The sequence below is a fragment of the Uloborus diversus genome, unplaced genomic scaffold, assembly GCF_026930045.1.
Source record: "Uloborus diversus isolate 005 unplaced genomic scaffold, Udiv.v.3.1 scaffold_289, whole genome shotgun sequence".
In the NCBI taxonomy this organism is placed as follows: Eukaryota; Metazoa; Arthropoda; class Arachnida; order Araneae; family Uloboridae; genus Uloborus; species Uloborus diversus.
Window position 1 is genome coordinate 13,113 of NW_026558449.1, and position 15,349 is coordinate 28,461.

General features: G+C 32.5%; 1 protein-coding gene across 1 annotated transcript in view; it reads right to left on the reverse strand.

Moving 5' to 3' along the window:
- Positions 1-7,176: 7,176 nt before the first annotated feature.
- The window catches only part of LOC129233252 (xylulose kinase-like), a 56,869-nt gene continuing 48,696 nt past the window's right edge, over positions 7,177-15,349 (reverse strand). Inside the window, exons 13-14 of the mRNA XM_054867303.1 lie at positions 7,464-7,551; positions 7,177-7,383 (exon numbers count right to left, since the gene is read on the reverse strand). Of these exons, the coding sequence (XP_054723278.1) occupies positions 7,223-7,383; positions 7,464-7,551 (249 nt within the window). The 3' untranslated portion in view covers positions 7,177-7,222. The remainder of the gene's footprint in view (positions 7,384-7,463; positions 7,552-15,349) is intronic.

Below are 15,349 nucleotides of genomic sequence, written 5' to 3' on the forward strand. Positions count from 1 at the left end.
TGAAATATACCTTTTCCGAGGAAATTTTGCTCAAGTCGTACGATTTTTCGAGAAAAAGCATATGCTGCAGTAAAAAATTTACTTCTCATAATAAAAATTAAACTGTTATTTATTAATGATTTTATTTTAGTTATTAAATATAAACAGAACATTTTAATACCAGAAAACTGATTACATCACATTACGAGAAAATTTTGACAGCTCATTAACTACTATTATATAGCATCGCATTTCCAGAAATAATTCAGCTCTCATCGTCCCTAAAACATTCATTGCGTATATTTTGTGAAAATTTCAAACAACTCTCAACCTCATCTAGAATATTTTGCATCTCTTTTTCATAAAGCGAACAAGATAAATGATTCCGTCTCCGCGGTCCTAACGTTAAGAGATATGTCTACTACTACCGAAAATTCTAACACTGCAGGGCAGGTCTCAGATGGCTCCTAAAGGCAATGAAATATAAACCAGATGCATTTGCCAAAAAATACTGATAAGTTGGGAGGGGGGGTTCAAGGTCACAAAACAAAAAGCTATTGGGAAAAACCATTCAATCCGACTAAAAACCAAATGGGGTGATTAGATAAACTTTTGAGATTTCTGTGAGGTCGCACCTCCCATGTTACGGGTTAATCCAATAAAATTTCATCTATCCCCCATTTAAATAATCAGAATGGTCCAAGAACTGGAATTAATTCAGTTTTCTGATAATATATTTATATATCTCTCTCTCTCTCTCAAAAACAAAAAGAAAGAAAAAGAAAAGAAAAAAAAATAGCCAAAGATTTTCCAAGTGCATTAAGTACAACTCTAAATATTAGTTCTGTTCAAAAAAATTTCTCCTCAAAAAAAATAAAGAAATCACAAAAGAAAGCGATCTTGCAAGAAATGTATTAAATTTTCATGGCGGAAATACATCTCCTTCACTTTTTCTTTCATTCAGATGTTTTCTCTACAATGCATGATCCTGGAAAATCTGAAATTTAGTTTAGAACAGCTAGAGACTGAAATCCCTATTCTTTCCCTAAAAAATCTACACATTGTTCCCTACCATGGTGCTTTTATTTTCTATTGTGCAATGGCTAGACTATTTTTTTAGTTTAACTGTTACATAAATTCAATGATTATGGTGTAAACTGTTGCATTTAACAGTATTTTGCTGTACAAAAACTTTTTAGTCGTGTAATTCTTTTGCAATAGGATTTATTTCAAATCAGCCAATTTGATTTGAACACATGAAACCGGAAGATTCTTTAAACTCTTTCGTCTATAACAGCCCAAAATATCTCACTTTTCAAATCTTACAAATTGAAAATAAACATTCCGAAAAAAAGAAACCAAATCACAAGTAGTTCCTTCTGTTAGTGCAAAAAAAAGAAGGGGGTGGGGGAGCAAAACAGGTTTTTTTCCCTCATTGTTTCAGCTTTTAATTTGTTGAAATAATCGTCAATTACTTTAAGTATTGCAGCTGAATGCATATCTTGTTTAGCTGAAATTTTAATTTATATAGTTGCCCTAATGGTTTCTATTTAAAAATGATCACTTTAGGAACATTTTTAGCACCTCAGTGACAGCTTTGCTATTTGAATTTAATGTATGGTGTTTTTTCCACCCATCAAAAAAAGACATTCATTATTCTCTTCCTTTTCACTGCGGAATTATTTTTAAAAAAAGGAAGAAAGTCATGATTTTTTGTTTCAAGATTTTGGAAAGTGTGTTGTTACTATTTAAAATCCTCCCAAAATTGGGAAAAGGGGGAGAGGCATCACCTCCATATGCCCCCCCCCCTATAAATTTGCACATAGCTTTTAGGGTGTGTGGGATGTATTGTCAAATATATGGAAGCATAATTTCTTGCATGCATTGACTGTCATGAATGTTGATGAAAAACATTGAAGATGAATCTTCCTTTTTCAAAAAATACATAACAAATATTTTTATTATTTATTTAAGATATGCTGATGTTCCCAAATAACATTTTTGAGTTTGTTATTTCTTAAATTTTACTCAAACATCACATGTAGATGTTGTTTACATTGATTTTCAAAAAGCTTTCGATAAGGTACCGCATGTTGCTCTACTTAGCAAATTAGCTGATATAGGAATAGGAGGGAAAACTTTCATTTGGGTAAAAAACTGGCTGACCGGAAGGAAACAAAGAGTAGTTGTAAGGGGAAATTATTCTAATTGGAGTGAGGTCTTAAGTGGGGTTCCTCAAGGATCAGTGTTAGGGCCTGTTTTGTTTATTGTCTTTATGAACGATATTCACAAAAATATTTCTGGGAACATGAATTGTTTTGCTGATGATGTCAAAGTTATGGGGACTGTAGAAAATGAAGAACATGCAAATCAGCTGCAAGAGGATCTAGATCATATTACAGAGTGGGCTGATAAATGGGGTATGGCTGTTAATGCTGGGAAATGTCAAGTGCTACATTTACGGCATGGAAATAAGTGTACAAATTATTATTTGCAAGGTTCAGTCATTAGTCAGGCAGACAAAGTTACTGATCTGGGGGTCTTAATAAGTCAGGATTTAAAGTTTAGCCAATAGTGCAGCATTGCTAGCAACAAAGCCAATAAGATGCTTGGGTTTATCAATAGATCTATTTCAAACAAATCTAAAGAAGTTCTTCTGCCCTTATATAGAAGTTTGGTAAGACCCCATTTGGAGTATGCTGTTCAGTTTTGGTCTCCTTATCTTAAGGAAGACATTAATGTATTGGAAAGGGTTCAAAGGTGGGGTACAAGGCTAATAAGTGGACTTTCTCACTTAGATTATGATTCCAGGCTTAGAAGGCTAAAAATGTACAGTCTTGAGCAAAGAAGAGACCGAGGGGACATGATTCAGCTGTTTAAATTTATTACAATGAAAGATGTTATGGGGCTGAAGTTTAGCACTGAAAACAGGACAAGGGGTCATTGTTTTAAGCTACTTAAATCTCAGGCTAACATGGATATTAGGAAAAATTATTATTTTAGCAGGGTAGTGGAACCTTGGACCAGCTTACCGGAAGAGGTGGTAATGAGCAAGGGAGTAGACAGTTTTAAGAGGGCCATTGATTTTCACTAGGGATTGTAAATTGACTAGGACCAGTGTAGCTGGGCCCAGAGCCTGTTGCTGGTCGTCACTTTTGTATTTGTATTTTCAACGTTAAAAGCTGAAATGCGTTTTTTTTTTTTAATACTCAAGACAGAAGCCCTTTAGTAAATTTTAAAATTTTACGGGCGAAAATATTAAGGAAAATTTATTCATGAACCTGTGACTAATAATTTCTAATAAACTTATCTTATTGATTTGTTATGTTTCAGGATTATTTCATGTGAAGTGGCTATCATGTCGATTGGTTATTACAATAGGTCTCTCACTGTGCCCACATCTTATAAATGGCAGCAATGTAAGAAAACCCAATTTTCAACCAGGTTAGCTTTAAGATTAACAAAATTACTTCTTTGATAAAAATTTTGAATATCTAACAATTTAATGTGCACACTACCTTAAAATATTAAATCTTCTAGGTACCTCCAGTGAATAAGGGAGAAAAAAAGAGGAACTATCGCTAGCTTTAAATGCTGCTTTAACTAATTTTCCCTCCAGCATCTAACGAAACGAACTACAATTTAGTAGAAAATTTATCAATTGCAATTGCACCTTATTGAGCTTTAAGGGTGGCATATGCAAAGTTCAAATGCACTTCAAACTGTACAGTAAATAAAATTTCAGTCAACCTTTTCAGATGATCAGACGTGAGATGGATTTAAGTGCACATAAAGGAAGAAAAAATATGATGAATTAAGCAACACTCTTAAAAAAAACACGCATCATGCAGTTTATTGACTAAGCTTTCCCCATTGATTCAAAGCAAATGTGTTTTTTAAACAAATCTATCTCTCACATCAAGAAAGTAATTCAGAACATTTATTTGAAACTGATAAAAGTTATAATTGCATCGCACAAAATTTTTGTTTATTCAACAATTTTGCTTGGCAAATGAACAATAAAAGAATCAAAATAGAAAATTTATTCACTAAAAAAGAAACAGCTTATAATTTCAAAATGAATAAAAGATACACTTTATGAAGTTTGAGGAAAACCATTTTAAGCAACCACTCATAACAGAGGTGTAACATGTATTGGAAATGAAATTAAGCATATCTTCTACTTTAACACTCTTTTTGTATGAATACAGTTAATATTTCCAATGAAATAATAAAAAACACATTAACTACTTGGCACAACAGTCAAGATAACATATTTTCCCGTCGAGAAAAGTATTTTTGGCAATTATATATTTATCATAGAATATGGAGATGGAAAAAAAAATCATGTGTATGTGTTAATTACATAAATATTAATGTAGACAAATTTATCTATGACAGGTAAACAAGTAATAATGCTCATCTGGAAATCAACTCATTGAGCATGAGAAGTAAATGAAAATTTACTCCAGTAATGCAAAGACCAAACAGGGTCAAATTATTTACTTTAAAAATATATAAAAGATTACCAATGTTATTGCACTACATTTACATCATTGAACTTTCAAAAATGAGAAATTCAAAAGTAATATAAAATATATGAAATAAAACAAAATATATTAACTAGTAATAATACAGAAAATCTTACAAAATATATTAACTAGTTATTATACAGAAAATCTTGCAAAATATTCAGGCAAAAAATGTAGGAAAATTTACAACGATTTCATGTTCAAAATATTTTACAAATATAATAGTTTTTTTCACTTAAATGTAACAGCAAAATAAGCACAAAAAGAATTTAAAAAAAATCTGAGTGTAACAAGTGCAAGCTTTAATTTATCAATACATTTGGCTTAAAAATAAATCTATTTAAAAAAAAACAGAAAGAAAAGGGGAAAAAAAACGCATGTACATTCATTGTAAACATAATCAATCAAAGGATTGATAATTAATGTGCTAGCTTAGCTGATAAAAAGTCATTAGCCTTTCCTCATTAAAAATTAACTGGTTTCACATTTGATAAAAATCAATTTAACAATGCCTCTTTCAAACTTTTTTTTTTTTTTGTGCATTCTGCATGCATAATTCTATTAAGATATCTAGATATCTATTAAGTGTTTTTCCAGAGAAAACCAGTAGATTATAATTTTAAAGTTACATGTGTTATTAGAATACAAAAGTTTCATAGACATTTAATGTTTTGGAAATTCATTGATTGAGGTATTAAACAGAAATACTGTTAGAATTTTACACTGCTATTGTAAAAAGTTGAAGTTTGAATAAGATATCGTAACTTGCAGACCAGCTGTAGAAAAAATTTTACAAGCTGATCGACAAGAAAGAAAAATAAATAGGCAATTAAAAGCAATTTCTGATTATTATTTTTTAAATTGTTTACAGCAAGTATAAATTTAAGAAGTGATATTGCTCAAAAATAATTTTAATTACTAATATCACACAACTGTTTTCCTTTACCTTAAAAAAATATATATTTTTTCTTTATTGTATTTTTTAAATTAAGTAGCAAAAGCCTTTGGGATGTGCCATAAAATTTATCAATGATTGCACACATGAATAACTGAGGTGCAAATTAAACAAGCGAGAATGCAACTTATATTAAATTACAGTAACAATTCCTTAAGTTTTGTCAACAACATTTTTTGTGCTTTTGAAAAGAATGTTACTCATCTACTCAGAAATTCAATTTAAAATAAAATGTGCCTTCTTTTCATAACAAGGGGCCTTTAAAGTCTTATACAGGGTCAGTGATGTATCCAATCGATGCTCTTGAAAAATCAATGTTGAAATAACTCAACTTCAAAAATATTTGATTGTATCTCCTTTGTGGCTTACATACACACCTGAGATATTTAACTTTTAAAACAGATAATTTGCATATTTTAGTCTGGAAAATATGATACATGGAAATGAATTTTTAAAAATAGATTTAAAGTATTTTAGAGTAATTAATCGCTGCATATGCCAAAGTGATACGATAATTTAAAAAGTATTTCAGTTCTAAAATGTAATGTATGAATATTACATTATGAAGCAATGAATTTTAATAAATGTTAAAGAAATGAAATGAAATTGCTTTTAATATAAATAGACATCTCAATAAATAAGCATTTAAAAAAACCTACAAATATTTTTTTCACTATAATATTACCCCATAAAACGAGAATAAATTTTCAAAGCTAAATTTCCTTTTCTACAATTAACTTAATTTGAAGTTAAAAGCAAGAGCCATGGAAAATTAACAATGGTAAAAATTGTAAAAGTAAAAAATAAAAGTTAGGCACTAAAGCCCTGAACAGTTTAAAAGTACCAAATTTCAGAAAATATTAGTTCTCAGAAAAGCCATGTCAAAACATTAGCATAGAAAATATGTTTTCAGAACAAAATACTTGCACAGCAAATATGATTAAAATTTAGTAAGTGTATATTTAATAAAAATAAAATGTGAAGTATTAAAAGTTAAAGGAAAATAACTATTTAACAGTTCAGCAGTATATAAAGAAAAATGTATCAAAAATGTTATACATTAAAAGTACATGTATAAAAATACATTAAATCAAAATACTTATGTAATTACATTTGATAAACACTTCCTTATAGGAGTGGCGATTGTAAGTTACAGACTTTTGATGAAATATGTATACATACACAAGAAAACAATAAAAATGGAATGAAGAATGTAATTCAATCATTGAAAGTATACTAGTGTGCAGTTAATATGAATTCTTTTCCAATTTATGAAATGTTTTACTCAATATTTAAGGAAATATCACAGAAAATATATAAGAACAACATTTCTTTACCTAAAAAGGTAAAATTTAACATTTTTTGAATAAATTCTTCTAAGATATTAAAGGAAGCTTTCTTAATGTTATGTATATATTTTTTTCCAGATGAAAACAATATCGATATGCATAAAATAATTCTTTAATACATTTTTTTCCTAATCATATGAAGTTAAAGTGGAACATCAATAACAACAGTAAAGTTCTGAATGAATAAAGCAAATATACCTCGTATTCTATAATAAAAACACAATAAATGTATCAACTTATAAATAAATATTTTAAAGTTAAAATTAATCTGTTCATTTTAAAATATAACTTTGTTAGAAGCACAACATGTATAAATACTGAAAGTTCCAAATAGGATTCCAAATAGAAAGCTCCTGCAAGTGTTAAACTATTCAAAGTACTGTTGTATATAAACATCAATCAAAATATCAAAAGTCATTCTCTCTTATTATTCTATCTTCTAAAATTCTGTATCGAAGAAGCATTGGACCATAAATTTCAGCTGCGTCTTTAGCTGGCTTTGCACTTAAATGAAGTTTCAATGGTTCCTCAAACATTTTATGAAATCCAAATTCTTCACCTAAAAGACCTGAATGAGAAAGTGTATGATATTATTTTTAAAAAAAACTTAAAATTTAATACGAGAGAAATAAAGGCAAATATATTAACCATGCTTGGCTCTCAATGCAGCTCCTAAACAAGCTGAGTTAGGAAAGTCCAACACATACACCGGTACATTAAATACATCAGATAAGACCTGGAAGTCGAAATCATACAAAAATAATTAGCAACCAATGTATCTTACTATATACACTTACTTATACGTAAAAATACATACATATATGTGTAAAATAAGAAAGTACATCAATAGCACAAAATGTAGATTATTGCAGAAACATGTTTCAGGGTTTCTTTTGTATTGAAAAACACGTTCCTGGAAACGCCGAAGCACGTGTCTGCAGTAATCTGCAATTTGTGTCATTAGACATTGTTAATTTTTATTTCACTTTTTACACAATCGTTTCAAAACAGATTTAAGAACTTAATTTGAAACATTCATTATTTAAAAGCACTGTTCTCATTAAAAAAAAGCTTATATTAGCAGAGATATTTTGATTGAACCATTTGATGAATCATGGGATTCATTTAGCTTTTCGAACTTTCAAAAAGTATCTTTGCATTTCATTTGTTTCTAGATTTGATATTATCAAAACAAGGTGCTTTAATAAACAAATAATAAATAAAAGCACAAAATCTTAGCAACATTAACTCTATGAAATATTTAAATAAGAGGGAGCTACCAACCCCTGCTCGCTTACGCTCGCCAACCGGAACTGCTTACACAGTTCCTTCGGATCGCTTCACGATCCGATCTCACAACATTCACTAAAATATTAGTCTAGCTTTATTTATATTAAAAAGTCAAGAAAACAATCCAATATCACAACATTCATTAAAATATTAGTCGAGCTTTATTTGTATTAAAAAGTGCGTGATTTTTTTTCTTTTTTATCTGAATCTTATAAGAAACACTTATGATTTTCATACATTTAAAGGGGACAATTACTTTGACATGCAACTTGCGCATTAGATTATTATCAAGCATAAGTTTGCTATTCCATCATCTTTTGAGAGAAGTATGCAAGGGAACATTTTTGTATTAAATTACAAACATAATATAATTTTTGTTACCCTTATTTACTGTTGGCAAAAAAGATTGCAGTGAAAAAACCCTACAATGTTTATATACTGTAAACACTAAACAGCTTAAAAATATTTCATGTACTATGTTCGGTGTCAAAATATGTGTGTATATATGTTTTACAATGTCTAACAGCTGCCAAGAGCAAGCTGCTTCTGACATTCTCAGAAAACAGTAATTTTTTAAAAAATGTTAGAAAGAGTGTTTCAGAGTCAAAAAACTAAACCCAATGGCACAACAGTCCATAGGGGCCAAGGCCTACTGGGCCCATCTCAGTCTTCCTGGACAAAGGCACTGGGGTGCTAGGCAGATGTTCCGGTTAGGTGGTCAGTCTAACATGGAACCCTGACGTTTAGTTCCCAAGCATGCTTGCTACTCATTTTTCTGACCCACTTAAGGGATGAACACCTGAGTCGACCATGCCCCACCTGGAGATTGAACCCAGGCCTACTCTGTGCAAACGCGAAGCGCTATCATCAAGCCAATGGGCTTTAAGAGCACTTGAATATAATTTACGAAGAAGATAGCCGTGGGCTAGGGAGTCTTCAGATGAAAGATCTGAACGCAGATTGGTCAGAAATGCTGCCAATAGGCTTAGGTTCACAAATACACACTGTGTACTGCAAATCAAGTGAATTCCGCAACTGTTTCCGAACACATTTGCAGAATGATCATGCACTTTACTGGAGAAAAAGAGTTGAACTAAGACTGATAGTGATAAAACTGGAGAAAAATATTATTGTAGAATACCACTTATTTCATCAGATAGTAACGTACCTTTTAAATTCAAATGTAAACAATTTCATGTTAGATTAGCCTTCCTAATGACTATAAATAAAGCAGAGGGTAAAACTGATTTAGTGAAACCATATTAGCCATAATATCAGGTCTTCACAATTCAATTTGTTGCTTGACTTTGTCACTGTGGTACAGTTCTTGCCTTCAGTGCATTGGAAAAGTATGTGACTTGTTTCACTTTTAGAATTGTCCAATAAATTCATTTATAGTTCAAGTCTATGTGTGATAACATAATATATACGAAAATGAGGTTGGAAAAAAAGAACTTCAATACCTACAGGTTGCAGTAAATAGCAGGGCTGTGGAGTCGGACTGATTTTGGGGTAAAGGAGTCGGGGGTCGAAGATTTCAAGTTTCAAGAGTCAGAGTCCGTAATTTTCTCTCAAAATCTGCAACACTGCCAATATTTGCATATTTAGAGCCAGAGTTAAATTAATTACTAGTAAAGGAGTCTCTAAAAATCACAGAGTCAAAGTAAGTCATTTTCCCTCGGACTCTGCAGACTTGGTAAATAGCGAACTTGATTTTCCGTTAGTACAATGTTAAGGGAAAAAGCTTTCAGCAGCAACATTAGCTTTGCAAGGGATTAAAAAAAAGAAGAAAATCATAACACTTCTATATAAACACAATTGTAAATTTCTGGGTTTTACAATGCAACAGAGACATAATCAAATTATCTGACTCAAGTGACTTACATGTGACATGTCCATAAATGAAAACTGGTTTTGTCAAATCTAAACCAATTTTATCAAAATTTTGACCCTGTGCATTGTTTATAGTCATTGAGAAGGCTAATCTAAAAGGAAATTGTGAACATTTGTATTTATAAAGCACATTACTATCGGATGAATTAAGTGGTATTTGAGGTATGATGTAAGTATCACTTATTATCAGCACTATTCTTTTTTTCGCTGCAATAATATTTTTCTCCAGTTTTATTACTACTAGCCTTAGTTGAACTCTTTTCTCCAGTAAAATGCATGAGCATTAAACAAACATGTTCGGAAACACTTACGGAACTCACTCAATTTGCAATTTGCGGTTTACGGCATATATTTGCACGCCTGAGCCTTATCGGCAGAATTTCTGACTGATGTGCATTCAGATCTTTCATCTAAAGACACCTTAACCCACTGCTCTCTTCTTTGTAAATTATATTCAACTGCTCTAAAATCACTCATTCTAAAATCAAAATCCTAACTCTAGAAATCAAAAGCTAAAACCACATCAAATGCTAGAAGTAAGTCAGCAGCACTTGATAAGCAGCAACAATAATCATAAATAAATAAGCTGCTCATTGCCAACGGAAAGAAACAAATAAAGGCTCATTTTAATACTATTTTAAATTTTTGAAATTATGAAACACATGCTCTAATTAGAATGAAAGCAGATAGTATATGATATGACACATTTATTGCAGCAAGTTTTCAATAACCTTGAATTATTCAATTAGTGCTTAGGTTAAGAAAGACATTAGAAATGAATGTATGATTTAATGTTAACAAACTATATGACTACTTGATACACAACAAGTTACCATTCATAAGTCAGGGGAAGGGCAGAACTACCAGCAATATACCAACAGCCCGGGTATGACATCCAGAGAATGCAGTTTCATCCTTATTTCGGACTCATTACTCAAGAACAGTCAATAATCGAGCTGAAGGCAGACATTTCTTCATTAAAGTTGAGCTAAGTTACTGACTATTCCAGAATGTTGAGTTCATAACAGAAACAAAACTGCAGCCTCTGGATGTTATAACCGGCAAGTTCGTACATTGTTAGTATTGAATACTTGTCTAAAAAAATATCGATGAAAATTAGCATAGTTGATTTTTCATCTAGAACTAATTATTTTTTAAGTACAGACACATGTTATCATTCACTTCACTGAGCATTTACAGTTTATTGGCCAATGAAAACTGTTTATTATAAGCAAACCTTACAATATAATTTAATTTTAAGTTTTTCTATGGGAGTTAAATTTGATGCCACTAGGATGGAGCTTATTTTTGAAGTATGAAAATATGAACTTCTCACCCCTTGATTTGGTTCTTTTTTATGAAAAAAAAAATCAAGCAAAATTTTAGTAGGATCTAACAATTTTCAGAGATAGCTCAATGATGGAAAAAAATTTAATGCACATATTAATATATATGCAGCATATAGAAGTTTAATTGAATAACATTGTAAAAATACATTTATTATTGCTTAGGTTTATCGGTTTAAGTGATATAAGATATTACTAGGTTATGTAAATTTATAAATTGTAAAAAAAAAAAATCAGATCAGCCATTTAGTGTTGCAATCATAGAATACATTAACCACTGTTATTTTAGCTTCAAGAAACTGGATATTTTGTGTTACAATTGAAGGCTTGTTTTTATGATTAAGGCTAGACTTAGTTCTCATTGGTTTCATACAATAAAAAAACAGTAGTAGTACAGCTCACTTAATTGCTCTAAAAATATAACAAATTTAGTAACTTGCAATCATGATGGGAAATTAATCCATTAGTCTAACTGGAAAAAGAGAAATTTGATCATTTACTAAGTTGGTGCAAAGGAGTAACTTAACTTCAGACAGTTGCTGACTACAGAAAAAGGTCAGGCTGCAGCTATTAAAGACTGGCAATGTGGATATGGCAGTATTTGTGCTATGTGTTTTTCTAACGCCGGTCCAAGTACTGGTCCCAATAAGCTAAATAAACTTTTACCAAGTGCTAAGAAACATCAAATCATAGAATAGATAATTAGTTCACTCTTTGAAGCATGCATGGGATGTACATCCTCTCTGGAAGATTTCATAGCTATAAGTTTTCAAGAATATTGGCATTGTAGTGGGATAGTAAAGTGTAAACCAGGAACTTCATCGAAGGTTATTGCAAAGCCAATAAAAGGTACAAGGATAAAGAGAATCGAATATGCAAACACATATGACAAAATAAGCCAAAGATAAGAGGCGATTGTAATGACATTCTGGAACTCATAATTAACTTTCTTTTTCTTTCTTTCTTTCTTTTTTTTTTTTTTTTTGTCCAGCAAACAGTGAAAACACGGAGCATATTTTCTCAAGATCTGGACATCGAAAGCTCAATTTAAATTGATTTCCAAAGGCGGAAGACAATGTCATGCACATTTTCATTTTTTGTATGGATTTGAAAGCTTAGGCGTTTGAACGAGAGCTTCCATAGTTTCATACAATCACCTGTTTCTGAAATTGCTACTTGAAATGTTGATAATTCAGTATTACAAAATCCAATTCAAATACATTTTCTAATCATTTTCAATATTAATTCAGACTCATTTTGTTTAGCTTCATTTAATAGCTGTCAGCATTTCAACCAAATACTGATGGTGCTTGGGAATGTTGTTTATAATTAAATTGCTGCTAAAGTATAAAGTACTCTAGGACAATCAATGTTGAGTTAAAGGGATTTCAAAATAAAACCCTAGGATATTTTGTTACAAATAAGTCAATTTCAATAGTTAAAATTGCAAGTTGGATATCTTAAATACAATCTAGACTTAATGAAGGAAGAAGGATGACTGTAAACAGATGAGGGACATAATAAAAGTCCTAGAAGTAGTAAATGATCATAACAAATGCATATCTGCCAACCTCCGAGAAAAAAAAATCCTGAAGAATATTTTATTTCAATCCACAAGATTTTAACTTAAAATAAAATCAAACAGGACACCTACCCTCTTTACATTTAACAATGTGATATTAGTTATGAATTTCATATCAATTGAACTTACTTTCCTTTAGTAAATATTACTTTTATTGAGTTCCTTAAAGTTTGAAATTAACATTTACTCGTACTCATCTTAAAAAAAGAACGAAGCAAAAACAGCTCAAACTGAGAGAACGAGAAGATAATCGGCACCAAAATTGTGCCAATAGTTGCCCGCCGCGACGCTTGCTTTGATTGGATCCAGATGAAGTCATGCGCTGTATCACTCAGTGACGTCATAATCTTGCCTCACTTCTCGTGCCATTCTCCTATGGCAACCTTTCCTTGGCTACTTGACCTAAAATGTGGTGCCGCGTTTCACAAGAGTATCGTTAGCGCCAAAATTGGCGAAATACAATTTTTTTCCTACAAAACGTGAAAAATCCGGAAGATTTTGCTCATAACCGGAAAAACGGAAAAAGCCATGAAAATCCGTAAAACTTCCGGGAAATCCGGAAGGGTTGGCAGTATGCCAATGTGAAATTGCTCTTATGGAAGACAACTGGTTAACCCATGGTGAAACCAACAGCAATTCCTGTTACAAATTATTGAAAGTCAAAGTACCCTGCTAACAGAGTTTAGCTAGCAGAGTAGCAGCAGAGTGCTGCTAGTTTTTTAAAAGAACACTATGCTTTTAATTTCATATGAAAAGTTACGGACAATAATGTTTGAAAACTTTAAAGTTAATAATAATAATATAATAATTTTTTACCCATTTGTTAAATTTCAAAAAATCTTAACTTTTGCTTAAATTTTTCAAATCTTTGAAGCCGTTGAGCAATATTTTAGTACATCATTCAAACTTTTAATGTATAATTTTTATTGTAAATGGAACTGAATAATACTTTCAGATTTCCAATGCTGATGAGATCAATCTCAAAGCAGCCTTTCTTTGTCTTTGGCTTTAATTTTTTTTTATCCCTCCCCCCCCCCCCCCCCGCCTTTCTTTTTGCTTTTTTATTGATTTTATATATATATATATATATATACAGGGTGATTCTGAATTCATCATCAATATTTGGTGGGGAGGTAGGGAATAGGAAAAGAACACTATTTCACATAGGAAAGCATGGGCACAAACGAACGCATGACGGTGTAGAGGGCGGTGTGTGTCCGCATCTCCCATGAACGCGCATAGCTGTCTGCCGTGTGCAGCCAGTCGTCATTCGACAAGGTGACTTCGCAGAAGTAACATGAACCGGTACACGTTTCAAGAACTTGCAGATATGCATCTAACTTACGGTGCCGCAGGAGAAAGTTGTCTTAGAGCTAGGCAAATGTATGCAGAGCGCTACCCCAACCGGCGCGTGCCACAGCATCAAATGTTTTCACGTGTGCATCGACAACTGTGCGAAACTGGATCATTTGCTGGTATTAATGTTGATCGAGGCAGGCGCCGATCAACACGGACAGTTTCAGTCGAGGAAGCTGTCCTACAGTCTATCGAAGAACAGCCAAGTTCTAGCACACGAGGTATTGCTCGCCAGTTTGGAGTTTCACAATTGTCAGTGTGGCGGATACTACACGAGGAACGTTTACATCCTTTTCATTTGCACACAGTGCAGTTACTGGAAGCAGAGGACTATCCCAAGCGTGTTACTTTTTGTCAGTGGTTCATGCAGAGAACAGCCGTTGATCCCAATTTCCCAACGTATGTTCTTTTCACAGATGAAGCGTCCTTCACTCGTGAAGGTGTCTTCAACACACACAATTCGCATGTGTGGGCTAATCAGAATCCACACGGTACGAGAGTTCGAGCTGCGCAACAACGCTTTGCCGTCAATGTGTGGACTGGGATCGTCGGCGACTGTTTGCTGGGACCGTATTTACTACCATCCCGTTTAGATTGCGCAAACTACCTCATATTTCTTCAGACTGTGTTACCGGGTCTTATGAACGAGGTTCCTGCTGTTATTCTCCGGCGAATGTGGTTCCAGCATGACGGCGCTCCAGCACATTTCGCAAATGATGTGCGTTGTTACCTGACCAGAAAATTTGGAGCTCAATGGATTGGTCGCGGTGGACCGGTTTGTTGGCCACCACGGTCACCGGATTTATCTCCAATAGACTTCTTTGTATGGGGTGCCATGAAAACCATGGTGTACAAGACCCCTGTTGCCAGTGATATGGACCTTGTAGCACGCATATCGGTTGCCGCCGCAAACATCCGGGAAACGCCAGGCATATTCCAGAAAGTTCGGTTGTCCATGCAACGTCGTTGTGAGGCATGTAATCTAGCAAATGGTCAGAATTTCAAGCACCTCTTGTAAGTCTGTACAAAAGATGCACAAATAAATGTTTTTTCTCTTACCACTTTCT